Genomic DNA, 23,359 nt, shown 5'->3' with positions numbered 1-23,359 from the left:
AACAGAGATGTATAAATCCCCCTTTCTCATGTGAACAGAACATGATTTTTTTTTTCTGAGACAGGGTTTCTCTGTGTAACAGCCCTAGCTGTCCTGGAACTAGCTCTTGTAGACCAGGATGGCCTCGAACTCACAGACATTCACCTGTCTCTGCCTCCCAAGTGCTGGAATTAAAGGCGTGCATCACTACCACCCCGCAAAACGTGGAAATTTTTAGTCGAAGTCACTTCAGTGTTGTCACCAGAAGTTAATCTCTTGACAAACCAACATATGTTTGGCCTACTTTGGATGAATAGAAGTAAGGGAAAAGGTTCATTCCTTTGTCAAGAGTCTGCAATGAACTGAGGAAACATAAGACAGAGGTCAAAGAATTTTAAAGCAGGACTAATTTTAGAAGATTGTCGAGCATCTGAGTGTTAAGTCAGTAGGCTTTGGCAACAGAACACGCTGTTAAAAAAGCATCCATGCACTGTCTGATTAAGCTACACATGCCTGGCATTGTCGTTGTCAGCATAGAGTAGATTTTGACTTTTGCCAGAGGGAGATGAAGTTCTAATCCTAGTGATCCAGACAAAGTCTTTGATTACTTTAGTTCTTTCATGGAATTCCTACAGTTGCTCCGGTAGAAACTAAGTGAGGCTAGACGGAGAACTTAGTGGTTAAAAGTGCTTGCTGCTCTTGCAGAAGACTGGGGTTTGGTTGTCAGCACTCACACCAGGAATCTCATTACTGCCTACAACTCTAGTGCCAAGGGATTCAACACTCTATTCTGGCCTCCAAAGGCACTTGTACATACACAGAGCATGTGCATATATGCAGGCACATGCATGCAAAGAAACTAAGACTTTTATTACACTCAAGATGGCCTGAAACATTCAACTTCTCAGTGCTAGAATTATCAGTGAAACAAACTTGTCATGTCATTGACTGGCAAAGGAGCCCAAGACCAGGGATTTGATATGTCCATTTGTTAATCTTACTATAGTTTATGATAAATGACAAATTCCTAGAGTTTTATATACTGTTTGAGGTTTACATATCTCTCTGACAGGAGGAAGGGCTTGTCAAGTTTTTGATTTATAGCTTTGACATCAATTTCCAAATTGTAAGTACTTTTGTTTTTTCAAATGGGAATAGTTTTAGATGCATCCTAACAGATTGCTCAGTAAGAACAGATGGTGAAGAGAAGAGTTCTTTGAACTATTTATTAAGCTCAGTGACATTGTTTCCTGTACACTGGTGGAATTTCTCACTAGTACTAAAACTCCCTTCATTTGTTTTGTTTGTTTGTTTGCTTTTTGCCTAGTAACCTCCAGCGGGATTCATTTAAAATACATTTCCAGAGGATCTTATTCATAAAAATCTAAGGAGTAATGAAGAGATCTAAATATTCGGGGCATGTGGGTATTGGGAAGGGAACCCAGGGCCATGTATAGAGAGTCTTTACTTTCACCAAGCACCCTTGGAGATGTAGGATGTTCTTCTGTATATGTGTTGCTTTTATTGGTTAATGAATAGAGCTGTTTTGTCCTCTAGCAGGGCAGAATATAGCCAGGCTGGAAGAGATATATAGAGAGAGTAGGCGGAGTCAGAGAGATGCCTTGTAGCTGCCAAAGGAGAAGGACATGCTGAAACCTTACCTGGTAAGCCACAGCCTCATGGAGATACACAGATTAATAGAAATGGGTTCATTTAAGATGTAAGAGTTACTTAGCAAGAAGCCTGAGCTAATAGGCCAAACAATGTTGTAATTAATATAGTATCTGTGTGGTTGTTTGGTTATGGAAGGTCAGAAAATGAACGAGAATCTCCATTTACAGATGGTAATAATGTGGGATGACTGCATCTACATAAAACCTGAGGGAACTTGGGAAAGAATTCTAGACACAAAAGAATAGAATTAACTGTGGCTTCTTGGTAGCAGCATTTTCTCAGGTGGGCTGTTTGCTGGTGGTTAGCAGAGGCATGCCTTCTTTAAGAGAAGGTTTCCTGACTCAGCGTTAGCAGCAAAAACTAAGTGGCTTCTTACGAGCCTGCTTCCTGGCTCTTTCAGGAGGTCCTGCACTTAAATAGGGTTTGTGAGCAGCTTCCTACTAATTGCTTAATGGCAACACAGACCTGCTGTGTCCCTGGAGCTGGGGCAGTGAGCATGGCTTGTAGAGTTGGTGAACATACCTCCACCATGTTGGACTGGGTGGAGCAAACAGGCAGGGCCACAGAATTTGTCTTAGCCATTGCTGCTTAACATTAAAAAAAAGTGCTCCTGGTCAGAAAATGATTATAGAGACTCAAAAAAGACAGATTCGGACAAAAATAATCCTCTGAACAGGTCACAGTGTGTTTTAGAATGCATATAGACTTAGGAGAAAGAGGGAAAAAGAGTATAGAGAGTAATAAAAAGGAGTAAAGTCTTTAAATAAACAGTAAAAGTAATATAAGAGAGTACAAATAGTCATAGATTAAGAGTAAAGAAAAATAAGTCAAGTAAAGATGGAATATACACAGAGAGTCTGAATTATGTGTATTATTGTGTTTTCTTTGAATTTTTTAACTGCAAAGAGACATTTGTTTCTGAGAACTGCTAAGCTAAACCAACATAAAGGTATCATGACTTCAAAATTTGGGCCTAAGGATATGTTGCTTTGGAAAAGAGTTTCTGTTTTTGTTCCCACAGAAGATGAGAACCTATGGATTCCTTTCAGGATAATGTGGTTTGATGCAACAAGACCTCCTGAAAGTTCTCTGTGAACCCTAAAAATATTTCACCCAACAAAAAAAAAGCAGGAGACAGTTTTGAGAAAACAATGCCCAAATTCCCAAAATGATTGTTTATAAATGTTTGTTTTCATTTAAAAGGAGTTGAGTATTAATGATTAATGGTTACAATCTCTTTTTAAAAAATAAGGGAAATATGATATAGAAATAAATACTTTGCATTGGTATGGATCTTGGTTTATTGATACAAATTTAAGGTTAATTTTGTTATATGTATTTCTGTTCTTGTTTGAGGTATTAAGTTTAGATAGCTAATTTAAAAATATAATGTATAATTATAATTGCAGGTTAATTGGTAGTCATTTATCCATTTATAATAGTCAAACTTGTAGTCATGTTAGTTAGGTTTTTCTAGATATATAAAGATATATTTCAGATGAATAGATATTCTTCAAATCTTTCAAAGATGTACAAAATATGGCATTTAAATGTTTTAAGAACTTGGACTATTCTCAAAACTGAGACATATATGCTTCTGGCAGCATCAATTACTTTAGAGAGGTTGATGGGCATTGAAGAAACTCATTATAGAGTTTGCCTTCAGTGTGACAAGGCTAGCCATTTAGGCAAGAAACTGATCTTTCCTGGACAGCTTGATGGTATGCTGTATGAACTGGACATGCAAGACCCACAAAAAAATGACTGCTAAACATTCCAAAAGATGGAATGGTCCTTCAAAGTTCCTGTTTCACAGAAGAAACTGCCACACATTCTGCAGGACAGAAGAAAGTGACTGACAAACTGCCAACACAGGCAAAATAGATCTTCAAATTTTCTGCTTCACAGAAAAATCTGCAAGATACTATGAGCCTGTAGGCTAAAAATGGATGTCCCAATGTTATAGAAGAACTTTGGATGACTGTCCAGGCAGTAAGATGTCTCTGTCAATTCTAGAATTTTGAAAGTTGTTTGATTGAACTTCCTGTTTACTTAGGTATTATATCCTTCTGAAGTCTTTGATGGAGTTAAAGACAAATAGTTTTATAGTTTTCCTTAGTTATAATGAAAGATAAGTTAGATATGAAAGTTTAGATTCATAAAGATAGGATAGATGATAGAGTGTTTTCCCAAATTTACCAAATGTAAATGGACTAAATATTGCAATTATAATTCTTGCTTAATACTGTTTTGTATATCTAATTTTATTATGTTAAAGTTAAAACATTCCTTTTTAGTTAGACTGAAAAGGGGATATGATGTGGGATGTCCTTCTTTATAAGTGTTGCTTTTATTGGTTAATGAATAAAGTTGCTTTGGCCTATAGCAGGACAGAATATAGCCAGGCTGGAAGAGATGTACATAGAGAGAGAGAGTAGGCAGAGTCAGGGAACTCCTCGTAGCTGCCGAAAGAGAAAGACACGCCAGAACCTAGGCAAGTCTCGTGGTGATACACAGATTAAGAGAAATGGATTAATTTAAGATGTCAGAGTTACTTAATAAGAAGATTAAGCTAATAGGCTAAACAATGTTGTAATTAATATATTATCTGTGTTATTTGGTTCTGGGTGGCTGGGAAATGAATGAACAGTCTCTGCTTACACCTAGGTGATTTTGATGTCATAAGTAAGGAGCCACACTTACTAAACCATCATTTCTACTGAAAATAAAAGTCTCACTTCCACCACTGGTTATCTTAATTGTCAATTTGACACAGCCTAGAATCCTCTCAAAGAAGAAGCTTCAATTAAGGGTTGTGTATATCAGAGTGGTCAGTGGATTGATTATCTTGTTTATTAAGTAATAGAGGAGGGCACAGCCCACTGAAGGTGGCACCATTCCTTGGGCAGGCTGTTCTGGGATATATGAAAAAGGGAGCTCAACCAAGAAAGAGAATTACAGACCAATCTCACTCATGAATATTGATGTAAAAATACTCAATAAAATACTGGCAAACCAAATCCAAAAGCACATCAAGAAATTATCTGCCATGATTATGTTGACCTTCTCCCAGAGATGCAGGGATGGTTCAACATATGAAAATCTATCAATGTAATCCACTATATAAATAAACTGAAAGAAAAAAAAGCATATGATAATCTCATTAGATGTTGAAAAAGCATTCAACAAAATCCAACATCCCTTCATGAGAGGTCTTGGAGAGATCAGGGATACAAGGAACCTATCTAAACATTATAAAAGCAATATTCAGCAAGCTGCCAACCATCGTCAAATTAAATGGAGAGAAACTCAAAGCAATTCCACTAAAATCAGGAACAAGACAAGGCTGCCCACTCTCTCCACAACTATTTAATATAGTACTGGAAGTTCTAGCAGTAAGACAACAAAAGGAGATCAAAGGGATACAAATTGGAAAGGAAGAAGTCAAACTTTTGCTATTTGCAGATGATATGATAGTATACATAAATGACCCCAAAAGTTCTACCAGGGAACTCCTACAGCTGATAAACACCTTCAGTAATGTAGCAGGATACAAGATCAATTCAAAAAAATCAGTAACCCTCCTATATACAAATAATAAAGAAGCTGAGAAAGAAATCAGAGAAACATCACCTTTCACAATAGCCACAAATAACAAAATATCTTGGGGTAACACTAACCAAAGAAGTTAAAGACCTGTTTGACAAGAACTTTAAGTCTTTAAAGAAAGAGATTGAAAAAGATATCAGAAAATGGAATGCTCTCCCATGCTCTTGGATAGGTAGGATCAACATAATAAAAACGGCAGTCCTACCAAAAGCAATCTACTGATTTTTTGGTTTTTAAATGAATTCATTTAATATGGAAACAGCTTTGGATAAATCTAAAAGCTAAATTAGTCTTTATTATCATATGTTTATTTCAGTATTATTTTGAGGCCATATAAATTATAGGTAAAGGCAAACTAATAACTATGTCAATGTTATTAGGAGCCCAAATTTTCAGGGTTAAAAAAAAAAGCAAACCCAATAGCTGGTACCATGATGCATGCCTATAATCCTAATATCCATGAGGTTGAGGCCAGAGTATCCATATTACGCAAATGCTCTGCCTTGAGCTAATCCCAACCCCTAAATAATTTTTAATATACTATTTTATCAATTCTTCAAGCATTGCATACATGTATAAAATGTGCTTTAATCATATTTACCCCTAACACCTTTCCCTAATTCCTCTCAGCTACACTCCCACCTCACCCCAACCAATTTCATGTTTCACTGTATATACAAAATGCATTGCGTCCAGTTGGTGCTACCCATATACTCACTCACAGGTGTGGGACCATCCTATGGTTAACTTACCAGGGGCCACATCCTTAAGAAAACTGTCTCCCTTCCCCCACAGAAGCCATTAACTATCAATAGCACCTCAACGAGGACACTACATATTATTTTTGTTGTGAAAAAATATTTGATTTTAGGTCCAATAGACTAGAACCAGCATATAAAGTAAGTTGTTGATGGTGAAGCAGCAACACAAGAACCATTTCTACTAAAGTATTAAAGACAAGAACATGCACAGCACTGTTGTGCACCCCTGAATTAGATATATTAGTCAGTGCAACTAGGTAAGAGAAAGATGTTAGAGCTATAAAAACTGAAAATAAAGCTGGGCGGTTATGGCTCACACCTTTAATCCCAGCATTCGGGAGGCAGAGGCATCTCTGTGAGTTCAAGGCCAGCTTAATCTACAAGAGTTAGTTCCAGGACAACTATGGCTGTAACAAGGAGAAACTCTGTCTCAAAAAAAAAAACCACAATAATTGAAAATAAAAAGGAAGATTATTGTTTGAAAACAGCATAGTTTTGTTTCCCTAGAAAACACAATACAGCAATTCAATTTTACCATAATATAACTCAGTAAAGCAACAGAAAACAAAATGTATACATAAATTAATAGTTTTCGTTTCTTCAGATTACTTCCAGACCCCCAAAAAATAAAGTAAAAAAAAAAGTCCACTTATAATAGCAACAAAAATTTATAAGACAGCCTGGAACAAATCAAAGAAGGACTATGGAAGCGTGTACACATGAAAACTTTAAGGCAATAGAGACAGATACAGAAGAAGATAAGCAAATGTTAAATGGCAATCACAGAAATACTTGTCCTTGTTAAAGATGTTTATTGGCTGGGTGCAGAGTTGTCTCAGTAAGTCTTATTGGGATTAGTAAGTAAATTTGTAGAATAATAAAGTTGTATCTACATCTTACATATTATACTAACATAAATTATAAATTTATATTTGTATATATTTAAAATATATATTTGTATATATTCAAACTAAAAATTAGTATCATAGTTGGGTGTGGTGGTGTATTCCTTTAATTCCAGCACTGGGGAGGCAAAAGCACGTGGATCTTTGAGTTCAAGGCTGGCCTGGTCTACATGGCAGGTCCCAGGCCAACCAGGGCAGCCTAGTGAGATAGTGAGACTCTTATCTCCAAAAATTACAGAGACAGGGTTTCTCTGTAACCTTGGAGCCTGTCCTGGAACTTGCTCTGTAGACCAGGCTGGCCTTGAACTCAGTGAGATCACTGGCCCCAGCCTCACGAGGACTGGGACTAAAGGCGTGCACCATCATGCCCAGCTTACTGTACACCTTTTTAAAATATGTATTTTGATGGTTGAATTAGGTTACTCTCCAGTGCAGAGAGTCTAATACAGACCTAAATATTACTTGAAGTCCTAATATGACAATCAAATCCAAGTAACTAGCTAGGTGTGCTGGTGCAGGCCTATAATCCCAGTACTTGGGAAGCTGAGGCAGGAGGATTCCAATGAGCTTGAGGTCAGCCTCGACTACAGAGTGAATTTAGGCCCAGTTTGAACTTCAAAGCAAAACTCCATGTCTCAATATAACAAAACAAATAAACTCATTTTAATTCATCAGTCCTTGCAGTGCTTTGAAAAAGTGAAGCTCACAGTAGGACCGCACTAATACAGAGCCTTACTATATAACCTTGAATTTGCTTGGAGTACATAGTTCAGCCACAGGTACAAGAGAGACCCTGCCTCAAAAAGATGGAGGATGAGAACTGACTCCCAAAAGTTGTCCTCTAACCTCCAACATGTGCCACAGTTACGTGCACCACCCACATACTGACTACATAAAAGGAAAATGGATATTATAGAAAATGGTTTCCACTCATTAGAATTATTAAAAAGAAACTGAATTTACCTCAGCTCCCAAATGCTAAGTTTACATGTGTGAGCCACCACCCCTCAGCCAACAATGGTTCTTGATTAACTCTAAACTCATTTCTTTCAGGTCCTGTTTGCATTGCCATCGTAGCTCCAGCTTTTCAGCGTAAGGAGACAGATAACCAGTTAAACATACAACGAACTATACCTGTTGCTGATCGTGTCAGGAACATGGACCTTCAGTTCTTCTGTGACCTCTCTCATCACCCGCTGGTAGCCAGACATTCCTGGGTCTTTGATATAAAGAGGATTGTTTCTCATTAAATATTCCCCCAAATAATTAATTGGATCAAACTTAGTTGGGATATCAGATTTGCTCAAAAGTTTCTTCTTTTCTACTTGCATTAGCATTTGTTCGACTCCAGGAACCAAGGTGGGTAGAAGCTTGTCCAGCAAGTAGGCCCGGGTAGTTAGTGTCATGCTTTCAATATCAAACCACTCTTGAGCCAGATCGTCCCTCGGGAACTGTTTTGTAGTCTTCTTTTCCTGTTCCCTTTTCAGATTATCCTTCTCTAACATTTTCTGCTGCATGGCCTGGGCTCTTGCTTCTACTCTGTCATTAAGATTTTTCTTCCATGGTTGCTGTGCTTTGAACTTCAGCTCACTTTCATCCATACCAAGAATCACTTTTGCAGGTTTTCTAAACACAACATTCATGGAAGGTGCATAGGACTCCTTTGGTGAACCAGCTGAGAAGAAAAAAAATAAATGTAAGACATACTAGAAGTATGAGCTGGAGATACAGTTCTGTGGGTAAGAGCTCATACTGCTCTTGCAGAGGACCCTAATGGGTTCCTAGCATCAACACTACGCAGCTCCCAGGGACCCGTAATGACTGCTCCAGAGAGATCTGAGATCTGATGCCTTAGGCATCTGTGGGCTCTGCACTCATGTGCACATATCCATGCAGAGATACGCATACATATAATTTTAAATTAGAAAGTATAAGAAATACTATAAATAGAGTTTAATTGATGACTTTAGAATATAGTTAACAACAACAAAAACCTCAAAATTGTCTTATATCCTTTTACATGGTTTACTGAGCACCATCCAAGCAAAAAACCTGAGAGCAACCATTTGAACCATAAAAACATTTGTTATTGTGCTGTGGAATATTACTTTAAAATGTGCTACATTTTTTTTATGCTTGGGGATGTTTGTTTAATGATGCAAAGATGTGTTACATTCTTTCATGCTGCATTTGTTTAACTCTGTGATGCTGTGTTACTTTGCCTGCCTAAAATTCCTGATTGGTCTAATAAAGAGCTGAACCCTCAATAGCTAGGTAGGAGAGAGAAACAGGCAGGGCTGGTGGGTAGAGGGAGTAAATAGGTGGAGAAATCTGGGGAAGAGGGTGAGGAGTGGGAAGAGGAGAAGGAAGAAGAAAGAGAGGAAGAATGAGAAAAATGCGAAGAATGAGAGGGGGAGAGAACGAGGGACACGCCCAGAGGAAGAGGCCAGGCCAACTCCAGCCAGACATTAGAAAAGCAGTGAGGTTGAGATAGACAGAAGTAAGGAAGTTAAGAAGCCTCGAGGCAAAAGATAGATAAAGAGAAACAGGCTAATTTAAGTTAAAAGAGCTAGCCAGAAAAAGGGCTAAGCTAAGGCCAAGCATTCAAAACTAATAATAAGTCTCTGTGTCACAATTTGGAAGCTAGTTGATGGCCTAAAAGGAAAAGCCTGTTACACTACTGACATAATCAGAGGTCGGTGAGCAGCTCAGTGCCTTTAACAAACAACTAACTTGTGGCTACTCTGTGTACTCTCTATCTCAGAGACAAGGTTGACCACCAGCTCCAACTCCTGCCCCTTTCTCCCACCTTCCCTTCTTCCCTCCCTTCTCCTCCCTTCCCCATCTGCCTTCTTTCCTTCCTTCATATGACTGTATTAAAGACCAGGAAGCAGGAGGTAAAGCAGACAGAAGAACAGAAGATACAGGAGGAAGATTAGCTCATAGTCCTGAGGCTCTGAGGAGGTGGATGACTTGGAGGGCACAATAAACGGGATGTTCCATCTGACAGCCTCCATTTCCTATTAGAGAATAGATACTGCTAAAATGAAGGAATGCTGGGATCATGGACTTGGCGTGGAAGATAAAGAACTGTAAAGCAGCTGCTGTGCGTGTGGAGCCAAGGACAATGGCGCTGGGTTTTGATTCTACTGCATGGACTGGCTTTGTAGGAGCCTGGTTTGTTTGGATGCTCACCTTCCTAGACCTGGACGGAGCGGGGAGGTCCTTGGACTTCCCACGGGGCAGGGAACCCTGACTGTTCTTAGGACTGGAGAGGGAAGAGAAGGGGGAGGGGGGAGTAGAAGGGAAATGGGAGGTGGGGAGGAGGTGGAAATTTTTAATAAATAAAAAAAATTCGATGGGCTAGATAGAACTAGCTCTAAGCCCCTTTGCTGTCCTTCCACCTCTTGAAAGCTCATCTTTGGAGCATATTGGGTCCATTGTGGGTGGGATCTGTGAGCCTTCCTTTGGACTTTTATTCCCCCCCTTGGACAAACCACTTATTCCAATCACCATCCACAAGAGTAAGCGTTCCTGGTGTAGGGGCTGGAGAGATGATGACTCAGTGGTTAAGAGCATGTACTGCTCTTGCAGAGGACCCCGGTTCAGTTCCCAGCATCCATGTTGGGTGACTCATAACCACCAACAACTCCAGTTCTAGGAGCGCGGATGCCTCTGGCTTCCCCAGGCACCTACACTCACGTACATGTACATGCCCCCACACAGATGTGAATGCACGTATACTTGAAAGAATAAAATACCTTAAAAAAAAAAAAAAAGAATCCCCATTGTGGGAGAGTGACTTTTGAGTTGTGCTGCTCAGGATCCTTAAAAGGAGCTTCAGAATCCACAGAACTCGAAGTTTCTTTGTGGCCAGAGCAGCTATGCTTCAATTTATTTCACAATTGGAGAATGTTATAAGATTTCATTGGAAAAGGCTTTGCTGCTTTAAAAACAAAACAAAACAAAACAAAACAAAACAAAAAAAACAAAACAAAAAAAAAACACCAAACTTCAGAAAATACTCGGAAGACTTTTATCCTTTTTTTCCCAAGAGAAAAATCAAGTAACCTGTAAGAAAACCCTCCCTTGCAAGCCCATCTATCAAGAGTTCTTGGTCCAATGGTGGAGGGCATTTATGAGCCTTCTCCAGGTTTTTATTTCTTCGGTGGCCAAATCACTTATTCCAAACAGAGGAAGTTGAGGAGGGGTAGCAAGTGGCTCTCTCACAGGTCAGTCTGATTTGCAAAAGTTACATCTCCACGTGGCGATGGTCAGTGCTGATTGTCAACTTGACAAAATCTAGAACTACTTTGACCCCCGGGCATGCCTGTGGGGATTATCTTGATTGCATAACTAAAGTAGGAAGACATGGCCACTGTGGGTGGGTCATTCCTTGGCTGGGTTCCAGGACTGTAGAAGAGTGGAAAGGGCAGCTGAGCACTGGAACTCCTGCATTAATTTCATTTGCTCTCCGCGCTTCCCTGTGGATGTGACATGACCATCTGTTTCAGTTCCTGCAACCTTGACATTTCTGCAGACTGTAACGTGGGATAGTGAGCCACCGAAATCTGTACCGCTCAAATTTCCTTTGCCAGGGTATTCTTAACACAGCCACAGAAAATAAAAATAAAATGGTCAAATAATTATTACTATATAATCCTTTTATTTTCTACTTTTTTTTTTTTAAAAAAAAGGTACGTATGAAAGAGGAAGCTACTTAGTACCTAACAATCTATAATGGCTCGTTAATAAACCCACAAATAAACTGGGTGTTCTCTCTATTCATTGCAGCCCGCTAGTGCTTCCCTAACATGGCAGGCCATTCTAGGTTGCTAAGCAATAATCCTAGTGCTTGAATTGCCCCCACTGATACACAGAATAGAGGAGAATGTGTGCTTGGTTAGGACTCTAGTTAAACACCTCTCTTTAGGAGCCATAAAAATCAAGGAAAGAAAAGGAGGCCCAGCAATAGGAGGGCCAATAAATCAGGATTCTATCTGACGCTGTCTTTTCACAGGGTGATTTTGGAATTCGAGGATCTCAAGCTGTGGAAGTGCCCCAAGGGCAGGTTGGTTTAGAGACTTAATTGATTATAGTTTCGAAACACTAGAGTTGTTTTTCAGGATCAGCTTTCCAAACTCTTCTTAGAATTAGGAACCTTTCAGGCTCTTTCCTCAATGTGCAAAGCTTCATCTTTCTAGCCACTAGTCAACTTTTTAAAAAGCCACTTTATATTTTTTTAAAATGAAGTATATTATCTTGTATATTGTTAATATACTACACTTACATCATTCTTTATAATTTCCAAAAGTCATTCATGAATATTAACTTGCTTAAGGTGATGTATATATTGCTGGGTATGGTAGCACATGTACTTAATCCTGGCACTCCATTTGGGAGGCACTGGCAAGCAGATTTCTGTCTGTTCCAGGCTAGCCTGGTCTACATAGTAAGTTCCAGGTCAGCTAGGGCTATATAGTGAGATCTTGTTTCAAAAACAAGCAAATAAATGAAAATTGAACTATACTGCTTATTTCAGTACTATGGTATTACCAGTGTACTGTGTAGCAAAAAGGAATGTCAGAGAAAGAACGGGAGAACTAAAAGAAAGAGGGAGTGGGGGGGGTGATCAAGAGGGAGATAGGAAAGGAAATGGATGCCAGAGATGAAAAACTAGAAGGAAAAAGAGGAAATGTAGAGAAAAGCTACCAAAGTGACAGCATGAAGTCAAGTTGTTAGACAAGTTTTTAGCAATGAGCAATATTATTGAGGCATGAATACTTTCAACTAAATAGGAAGGCACATGGAGGAATTCCTTGTTCATAATTTGAAAGGTTTAGACTTTAAACATGATCATTTCCTGCACTTAGTACACAGCCCATTGCTAGGCATACTTCATATAGACTCTAGGTAAGTATATAACAGAAATTAAGTAATCTCTATTATCACAAACTTACCAGACTCTTGCTAACTTAACACTCTTGGGGCTGGCTACCGGTTAAACTACTGACACTGGCCTGGCAGTTGTTCAGCAAGCTGTGTGCTATTTTTCCAACACAGGTCCTGTCTGAAACTCAGCTGCCCTGACTTTACCATCAGCGTTTCTCAATATAGTGTAACTGCTTTAATAGAGGGGAAGCACCGCCAATGATCGCTGGAGCTGAAGTTCAGTTGCAACAGGAACTGGGCGTTTCCTGCAGAGCTTTGCTAATCTCTGAGCTTGTGTAATATGAACAGAGCTGGGCAAACTGCAGGTTTTGTTTGTTTAAGGATTTCTAAAAATAAAAACTAATCTCACAGCCCCAAAAAGAAAATAGCTGGTATAAAGAACTGGCACAGTACATTCAACCACAGTAATTTTTTACTATGCAAAGACAAGAGTTTAAGTGCATTTTGGTAGCCGCTTGGCAAGATTTTGACATGTATATAACAAGGATTATGACCCTTCCTTTGACATGTTGAAAATGCAATAACAGTTCCTCTTCACATTTCTTATATATATACATATATATGTTCTGTTATATATACATATTTGTATTGAGTGATGCTGAATATAAGGTTTAGTATGATAGATCATTGAATGAACAAGAGCACCATATCTCATTTGATATCACACAGAACAACCATGATGCTTTCAGTGCATATATACTGAGAAGAACAGAGCAAAATATGAAACACATTTCCCTCCAGTGCACATAAGAAAGAAACCGAAAGTTCCAGAACAGGAAAGTTCACAAAGACTCCATTTATACTTTTTTGATGGGGGGTGGGAGGCAATAAATTCCTTGGCAGAATACATATATGAAGTCATGCAGGTATAAATTGTTCATAAACTAAACACCTCATTGAATTTATAATGAAGTTCCTGTCTGACATGTTTTAAGTGAAAAGTTAATTTATAAAACTGGCTCCAATGATTAAGAAAAATACAAGGCAGTCTTCTGGGGTATTGCTGGTAGGAGAAATGGGGATGTAAAAGCCAGGCAGAGAAGGAGCATGGTCAGGTGGAAGAGGATAGGTAAAGACTTGTCAGGAAGAGAGATTTTAAAAGTTAGTTTAAAAAGGGGGGGACTGGTGAGATGACTCAGTGAATAAAGGCCCTTAAAAACCTGTATTCTATTGCTGAACTCTACATGGTGAGAGGAAAGAGTCAACTCTTGCAAGTTGTCCTTTGACCTCCCATGTGTGCCATCCACACACATCAAACAAACACACACACATAAAGCCGGAGACTATGAAGATAGCACTGACTCCAAGGAAACAGTGCTCTCCAGACACACCAGGACTGAAGCGTCTAAGAACCCACAGCAACCGAGGGCACGGGCACCAGATCTGCACAATTCCAGCCAAACGACGTTGCAACACCGAGAGGGGGAAGAGGACAGAGGGTCCCACCCAACCAAGAAATTCTCCGCAACTCTTACCCACCAGCAAAGGGAAAGCTGGTTTTTAATGTTTTCAACTCTTTATTTAATAGGTGTGGATGGTGCACGTGGGGAGGCCAGAGGACAGCTTGAAGAGTTTATTTTAGCAGTGTTATGGGGAATATTAACCACACTCCAGGAAGGCCCATGCCCAGGAGCCATTGTTCAATACAACAAGAACTTGATGTCATTTTGGTGGACTTTTGTTTGGCATTTTTTGTTTTATTGGTGTTTTGTTTATTTTGATTTTTATTTTTGTGGGATTCATGTGTGTCTGTGTTTCTTGTTTTCTTTGAAAAAAAGAGAAAAAAACAAAGTTGGGTGGGTGGTAAGGATCTGTGGAAGGGAAAGCAAGATAAACATTTATTGTATAAAATTATGTCAATTAAAAATTTAAATAAAAAAAGAAGAGGGGAGAACACTGAGAACTGAAGGATTAAGTAAGGATGTGGCTGTAGGAATAGGGAAGAAGAGGGATCAATAGGTGATTTAGCCAAAACTAAGGATCTGTGAAAAAACTATGAAAACCTGCTAGTTAGTAAGCTAATTTCAAAATATAACTGTTGTGGAATATTCCTTTACACTGTGTGAAGATGTGCCAACGTGACTGTTTTAATAAAGAGCTGAATGGCCAAAAGTTAGGCAGGAAGAGTTAGGTGGGATTTCTGGGGACAGAGAGATTCAGGGAAGAAGAAAGATGGATTTGTCAGACCCAGAGGAAGTAGGACATGTAGGAAGAGAAGTAAAAGCACGTGGCACCATGTAGATTAAAAAATATGGGTTAATTTAAGTTTAAGAGTTAGTGGGGCAAGCCTAAGCTAAGGTCAAGCTTTCATAACTGATAAGCCTCCATGTTGTTTTTTGTGAGGTGTCAGCCCAAAAGAAAAATCTGTCTACATATGGCGTCCAGTTTGAGGGCTCAAATATCCAAACACAGGGCCTGAGAAAGCTAAGAAAAGTTCTGGACAAGGAGCCAGATGTGGCTTTCTAGTCCTGTAGTCTCTCAGACAGGCCAGTGCTCAGCAAAGAGAGGCACAGCTACTGGCTGCTGCCTGAAGGCTGGAGCCACCACCAGTGCCATGTGTCAGTGCCAGGCACTAAGCTGAGCTGTCAGAGAATGCTGCAGGTGCTCAGTAAAGACAGAAACCTCTAAACAGGTTACAGTGTTTTTAAAAATATGCACAGGCTTCAAAAGAAAAGAAAATGGGTGTAGACAGTCATAAAAAGTTTATAAATAATAAAATAAAGCCTTTAAAGAGAATAAAATGATATGAAAATGATAAGTCATGTAAAGATGGAAAATACACAGGGAGTCTGGATCCTATATGCTGTCTTGTTGACTTGAAATTTTTTTACTATGATAGCGAACCGCACCTGCTGAGAGACATGGGATTGTAGGAGGGACTGCTGAATCAGCCTAGATACTTTAGAATGCTTTAACTTTAAGATGGAAGTCAGGGAATGTGTTGCTTTGAAAAAGAGGTTATGCTATTGTTTCCAAAGAAAATGAAAGGCTGTGGGTTCCTTCAAGATTAATAGATATCAGATTTGATTGGGGAGGACTCCCTGAAAATCCTTGCTACAGACAAAAACATAAACCTAGAAAAGCTACAAGACAGGTGACATATATTTTACCTGCTCAAACATAAAGAAAAAAAATAATCCTTGCCTTGTTTGTGTACAACATACAGTCAATACTTGTGTTAATGCAGATATGCATGTTACTTATTTGTGTGTTTTCAGACAAGAGGAACAGACACCAAGGAAAACAGGTGGCCCAGGTGATCCAGCCTCTCAAGTGCCTCTGTCGCAGTTTCCTCAGAGTTCTGCAACCAGAACAGCTTCAAGACTGCTGGACAAGATGGTTCAGCCTCACAAATTATTGTAGCCAGGACTGTAGCTATGCTCCCATTGCACAGAGACAGGACAACAAATGTTATAACTAGTTATCCCAGGACTTGACTATTATCCCAATTTTCTTAGGGTCCCCTAAAGATGCTGTTGCCCCCGGACAACAAGTAGTAGTTTAGAGAAAACATAATGCCCACATTCCCAAGCAGTGGGGTGGGTGGTTTTCCGTCATTTGGTGGGTTAAGGACGCTTGTCATCATTTAGGAGAGTTGGTTATAAATTGTTATTGGTAATTGTCAGGAAGAAAAAAGATGAACAAAGAAGATTAGATTCAGGATCTGTTTCTGAAGGGAAAAAAGGGGGGGTATAGTATAGAAATGATGGAATAAAAAGGTGGGTCATTGAGTCTACTTTTGAACAACCACTAGCCTCAGATATTTTACGTTGATATATATGGAGTTTTGTATATTGATACAAATTTAAGGTTATTTTTGTTATACTGCACATATGTTACTATTCTTGTTTAAGATATTATACCTCTGCAGCTTTTTTTTTTTGAGACAGGGTTTCTCTGTGTTGCTTTGGAGCCTGTCCTGAAACCAAGACCAGGCTGGCCTTGAACTCACAGGGATCGGCCTGCCTCTGCCTCTTGAGTGCTGGGATTAAAGGCATGCACACCACAGCCTGGCTAACAGCTCATTTTAAAATGTAATGTAAAGTTTTAATCCTTGAAAACTATTTAGGATAATAAAGAAATATAGGTTAATAGTCATCTATTAACAATTAGACTCATAGTCATGTTAGGTATGTTTTCACGGTCATACAGAGATATATTTTAGATATATAGGTGATCTTCAAACATTTCAAAAACTTACAGAATAGGGCATTTAAAATGCTTTAATAACATATGGCTTTTCATGACAATGAGAAAAGTCTGCTCCTGGCAGCACCAATCTACTTCAAAAAAGATGTTGAGCATCTAAGACCTCCATATGGAGCTTGCTTTCTTTGTGGCAAAAGCTAGCCATTTGGGCAAAAAGTTGCCCTTGATTTAACTGCTGATCATATTCTGTCCAAATTGGGCAAACAAGACACAAAAGAAAGTGACTCTCAAACTGCCAAGACAGGGTAGGACAGTCCTTCAAAATTCTTGCATCATAAAAAAGTCTGTAAGATATTCTAGACCTATAGGCCGAAGATGGATGCCCCAACATTGCAAAGAAAACCTGTGACTCTCCAAGCAGCCAACTGCTTCTCTAATTTCTATAGTTTTGGAAGCTGTTCACTCTGCACTAACTATTTACTCAGGTAATATTATATCCTTCTTGGGTCTCTGATGGAGTTGAAGGTGAGATAGTTAAAGTTTTATAGTTTTCCTTGCTACCAAATTAAAAAAAAAACCTCACAAAAGAGGTAAAAATATATAAGATAGCTTTAAGATGGTAATACAAGTTATGATAGAAAATGGTTTAGGTATAAAACTTTAAATTCATCAAAATAATATAGATAATAGAGTATTTTCTCCAAATATGCCAAATACAAATGGACTGGACATTGTGAATATAATTTTTATGTGATAATTGTTCTTTTTTTGTGATAATTGTTCTTATTGCTTAGTTTTATTATGCTAGTGTCAAAACCTTTCCTTTTTATTTAGACAAAAAGGGAAAAATGTTGTAGAATATCCCTTTATACTGTGTGAAGATGTGTTACTGTGGTTGGTTTAATAAAGAGCTGAATGACCAATAGGCAGGAAGAAGTTAGGCAGGACTTCTGGAGACAAAAAGGACTCCAGGAAGAAAAAAGGCAGAGTTGTCACCTGGACACAGAGGAAGCAAGATATACAGGAAGAGCCATAAGCCATGTGACAGAATGTAGATTAAATGGGTTAAGTTAAAAACTAGTGGAGAAGTCTAAGCTAAGACCAAGTTTTCATAATTAATAATAAGCCTCAATATCATGTTTTTGTGAGCTCTTGGCCCAAAAGAAAAATCCATCTACATATAACTTTAAAAGAGTTTGTTTTAAATAACATTGCCCTCTATGGCTGAACAATGTTGCTTTCAAGACACATGTGTTAATAAAGAAAAATCACATTATAAGAAAAAAAAATCACGTTATGAAAGAAAAAGTCTGAGACTGGAGAGAATGCTCAGTGGTTACTAAAGTTTGATGCTCCTGCAGAGGACCAGAGTTCAGTTCCCATCACTCCAATTGGAGGCTCACAACCACCTATTTCTCCAGCTGCAGGGGATCCAACAACTTCTTGATATGCTTTTATGTGCACATATACACAGAGGCATAGACATAAATAAAAATAAATAGAAAATAAAAAGAAAGACAAACTAAAGATTGGAAAGATTTAGTTCTTAAAGTGTATGCATCAATGCATTATAGTAACAAATAATAAATAATTTGACTTAATTCATATAAAGGAAAATTATTCAGAAAAACATTCAGAAGTTATAACTGGCATCTACACAATTTTATAGTTAAAATTTCTTTTATAATTATTATTTCAGTTCAACCTAGACCAGTCAAGTACACAGAAACACCCAATACTTGGAAATGGAACTGAGGGAATTTATAACAAAATTTCTAAATTTTAAATTGTAAAATATTTCTGTTGGTACAGAATTTCACTAATTATATGGAATTTGAAATGACTGTAGTGAAAGAAATAAATGTCTTGTATACTTTGTTACCTTTTGATCCTGTGATCCTTCAGTCTGCATAATCACATGAAGTTGTGGTAAAGAATGGGGCTAGGAGTGACTATGGGTCACACAGAATAAATGTATAATCAAGCATAAATAGCATTAAAACCAATAAGCAAACAAGATCATGGAATTTCTCATTTTTTTATGCTAAATGGGTTGCCTGCTAGAAATCTCTTTAGATCTCTTAGTTAAAAATTCTCTTCAATTAATTAGCCAGAATGGTCATGAGGCTGCCTCAAAGGTATTTGGAGAGGGTGAGGAAACCCATCTTTACATATTGCCTAAATTACATCTAGAAGATCCTCTCAGGATTGTATATGTATTTTTAAATACAAAATGCATTGTTGCTCCTTTAGACTGCTGTGTCAGGAGAAAGGCTACGACTGTACCTTGGGGCTTCCCGTCATCGTTTGTCTCCTCCATCACCTGGCTGCTGGTCTCCGACGCAGGAACACTTTGTATATTTGATGACATCTTTGAAAGGAGAAAAAACACCAGTTTCAAAATGAATGGCTTTTCCTTAAAGCTGTTTCAGGTTTCAATTAAAAGAGAGTTAATTACTTTGTAGGGTTACTAGACATTCCTACTTACTTTTCTAGGATTTAGCATTGTGTGTCGGAGGTAACTACATGTCTGTTTCCTGCATTCACATTATCAGATGTGTTGACTACTGTATCTCCTTATTGACAATGGATTGACAAGCTTGAGATACTATTCCAGCTGTACACTGATGCTTGAGTTATACAATACTTTATATGAATGCAATCTGAGACCATCTCATAGTTATATTTGACCTTTAAAAATGTCACCTTCCAAAAAGTGCTAGAATCATCTTCCATGTTTGCAGTAGAAAAAAGAACACTTTATCTGATTTAAACCAAATTAAAGATTAACTTTATGAATAATGGTAGCATTGTAGTTTGTAATACTTTTGCTGGTGTATATAATAATAGGATTTTTTAAAAAAATCATGTTAGTCAACTTAATGTGAATTCAAATAACTAATTTGTTTCTTTTTAAAAACAATGTTCTTTGTCATGCAACCTTGCATTTTTAAAAGCAAAACTAGCTAAGTGATTAATATGGAGATTACGTTTTTTGCACAATAGTGAAGTCATCATAGAAAAGCTGGTGGCTCCTACACTAAGAGTAGCTGCGCAGACTCGAGAGAGCAGCAGCTGCATGTGTAAGCTATAACAAACAGCTCTTTACAGGTAATTCACCTGTAAACACCATGGGAGTTTCTTGTAAGAGAAAAAAACACCAGCTTAATAATCAACGTGCATTTGCCATTTTGCATGTGCTGTTTCCCTTTGAACATCCACACTTTTTGTATCCTTCTTCATAAGGAAACGAATATGGTCAGCTTACTCTGTCACATTGCTATCTGATTGTTTAGGGCAGTTCTACCTCCGCAGGCTCCTTTTCATCCTTTGATTCTTGCTGCCCTTCCTTGTCTTCCTCTCTATTGCCATTGTCCTGAAATGGGAATAATATTAGTAAAGGCTAATTACCGGGGACCCAGCTATTACTGTATGTTTTCATATACCAAATGCTTTTCTTTTCTTTTTTTTTTTTAAAGTCACATAAAGAGTGAGTTTAATCCCCAATAAAATGATAGAAAGCTGTTGCATTTGAAAATTCAAACAGTTAGGAAGACAAGTAAGCTAGATATGGTGGCATAAGCCTATAATCCTAGCACTTGGGAGACTTAGACCAAAGGATCACTTTGAGTTCTAAGCAAGCCTAGGTTACATAGCAAGACTTCATTCCAAACAAAACAAAACAACAACAAAACCCAAAAGACATTATAATTAAGGAGTGCCAATCAACTAGAAGCAGGTTACTGTCATTCAACTGTTATTTTGACCCCCTCCATTTTTTCAAACCCCACATTTCTATCAAAGTGTGCCATAGAAATATTTTCAATAAAAAGAAATAGTAAGTGAAGCAGTAAAATATTGTATCTCAGTTTTCTGAAGAATGTTGAATTTCAAAACCTCTTGTAAATGATTAAAAACAAAGGTAGGCTAAGAACCTGATCAGGTTTGGACTGATCCTGAGGCACTGACTCACTCATTTGACCACTATTAAATGCCACCAAAGGATACCGAGAAGTAAAACCAACACGATACTAATAGCCAAAGGAGAGAAGGAAAACGTTAACAGGCAACACAAATACTCTGAAAGACCAAAATCTCCATCATCCCCAGCCCCCACCACACCCCAGAATTCTACTGAATGGTCGTGAATTCTCAACTGCTGAGCTTTTCAAGTTGCAGAGCTGTTATTACTGTTACTGACTGAGCCAGGGCCCTGTTCCTCTAGCGCTCAGGGAGACAAGGCCACCGTAGCAGTCATCACTTCTATTTCTAAGTCTGAAATAATTTATAAATGCAATTGACTTTTTAAACATTGCCACCTTCATGAACTTTATTTTTTTTTTTTTGAAACAAGGTATTACTATAGAGCAGGCAGGCTGCTAACTCCTGATCCTCCTGCCTCAACCCCCCCAAGTGCTGGGATTAGAGGCATGCTACATCATGCCCAACTTCTTCATTAATGTTTGAAATAGTAATTAAGGTAAGGCAAAGAATACTTTTGATGTCTAATTAATATGAGAAAACTGGTTAGAGGCATAATAAACTGTTGGTGAGGGCAGATTTCTATGAGGAATATGATTTATTTGGCCCATTTATTCATAATGAGGAATTACAATGATTTCCAGTTTTCCACTTCACTGGAAATGACTACAATCCCAGCAACAAATTATAAAATCATTGCTGTGCCAAATATCACATTGTAGTGTGATTACATATGGGTGAGGCGCTGTGCAAAGGCTGAATTATTGCTGGGTGTGGTGGCAGGGTGACTTCTGTACTCTCTGTACTCAAGAGGCTGAAGCAGGAGGATCACCAAGGCAAGGCCAGCAGGGGCTACACTGTGAGATCTTGTCTCAAAAAGAAGAAATTACATTCATGTGGTCTCTGCCTCCAGGGAAGTTACACCGTAGGCACTCTGGGATTTAGTATGGTATGTAGATGACACCCTGGGGCATTCATTTTCTTTTATCAACATAACACAAATTCCAGTGGAATAAACTAAAAGTATCGCCACTGGAGAGAATAGACAACATCAAAAAAGCCACCTCAAAGCCTTTTAAAATGACCCAGAAATACTAGAAAACAGAATTCTGTGCTGTCCTAACTGTATATTGCTTGCTTGTAGCTGTTCATCTCCTGAAACTGATAAGAAGTTTTTATTTCTTGTTAAGATCTATTTTGTTTGGCTATACTCAGAAAAATTCAACTCAACAGCCGTCACTGAGAAGCTTCTGTTACACAAGAACTTCCTGGGGTTTGAAAAGAGTGAGTTTCCAGTTTAGTGAGGGGGAAACAGTGCCATTCAGTCTGCAAAGTGGAGGTGTACACAACACACTGAAGAACAAAGAGGAATAAATAGTTATTTTTCTTGGGGCAAAGGAACAGATTATTAGGATAAATATTAAAGGACTAGTAAAAAAAACTGTACAAAGGAGAGGGATGAGTATTAGTAGCAGAAGAAGCATAGATTCTAGAGTAAAACAGATGAGACCTAAAAAGTACCTGTAGTAGTCGGGTGGTGGTAGCACACACCTTTAATCCCAGCACTTTGCAAGGCAGAGGCAGGCGGATCATAGTGAGTTCAAGGCCAGTCTGGTCTACGAAAGGAGTTCCAGAACAGCCAGGACTGTTATACAGAGAAACCATATCTTGAAAAACAAACAAACAAACAAACAAAAAAAGACCTGTAGTCACAGACTGAAGAGATGCTCAGCAATTAAGAGTGCTGGTTGCTTTTGCAGAAGTCTGGGGCTCAGTTCTTACCATTCACATGGCAGCTCACAACCATTTGTAACTTCAGTTCTAGGGGATCTGACTCTTCTAACCTCTTTGGGCACCAAGGCATGAACATGGTGTACATATATGCTTGTAGGCAAAACATTTATACACATAAAAATCATTAAAAATGGTAACAAATTATTATTTTAAAAGTTAATTCTGCCAGCAACATTGAGTACAGACTATAATGTGAAAGACGTGAAGAAAAACAAAGGTATATTTTGCATCTTAAATATTGTACCATTCCTTGCTGCAGTCTAGGCCTACCATACATTGTTACTACCTGTCCTAGTTAGGACTATACTGCTGCAATGAAACACCATGACCAACGTAACTTGGAGAGGAAAGGGTTTGTTTGGCTTATGCTCCATCATCTAAGGAAGTCAGGGCAGGAACTCAAACAGGGCAGGTATAAGTAGGTACTAATAATGTCCATGAAGGGGTACTGCTTACTGGCTTGCTCCGCCTGGCTCACTCAACCTGCTTTCTTATAACCAAGACCACCAGGCCAGGGGTGGCACCACCCACAATAGACTTGGTCCTCCTTCATCA

At 38.4% G+C, this 23,359-nt stretch overlaps 1 protein-coding gene across 1 annotated transcript in view; it reads right to left on the bottom strand.

Annotated features, from left to right (window-relative positions):
* Positions 1–21,131, bottom strand: part of Efcab5 (EF-hand calcium binding domain 5) — a 113,041-nt gene extending 91,910 nt beyond the window's left edge. The window contains exons 1-4 of the mRNA XM_085695367.2: positions 20,965–21,131; positions 20,337–20,405; positions 19,316–19,400; positions 8,063–8,603 (exon numbers count right to left, since the gene is read on the bottom strand). Coding sequence (XP_085551493.2) covers positions 8,063–8,603; positions 19,316–19,400; positions 20,337–20,405; positions 20,965–21,006 — 737 coding nt within the window. The 5' untranslated portion in view covers positions 21,007–21,131. The remainder of the gene's footprint in view (positions 1–8,062; positions 8,604–19,315; positions 19,401–20,336; positions 20,406–20,964) is intronic.
* Positions 21,132–23,359: the final 2,228 nt, after the last annotated feature.

Source organism: Myodes glareolus, chromosome 9, assembly GCF_982192425.1.
Source record: "Myodes glareolus chromosome 9, mMyoGla1.1, whole genome shotgun sequence".
NCBI classification, from domain to species: Eukaryota; Metazoa; Chordata; class Mammalia; order Rodentia; family Cricetidae; genus Myodes; species Myodes glareolus.
This window is presented reverse-complemented; position numbering and strand designations above follow the sequence as displayed.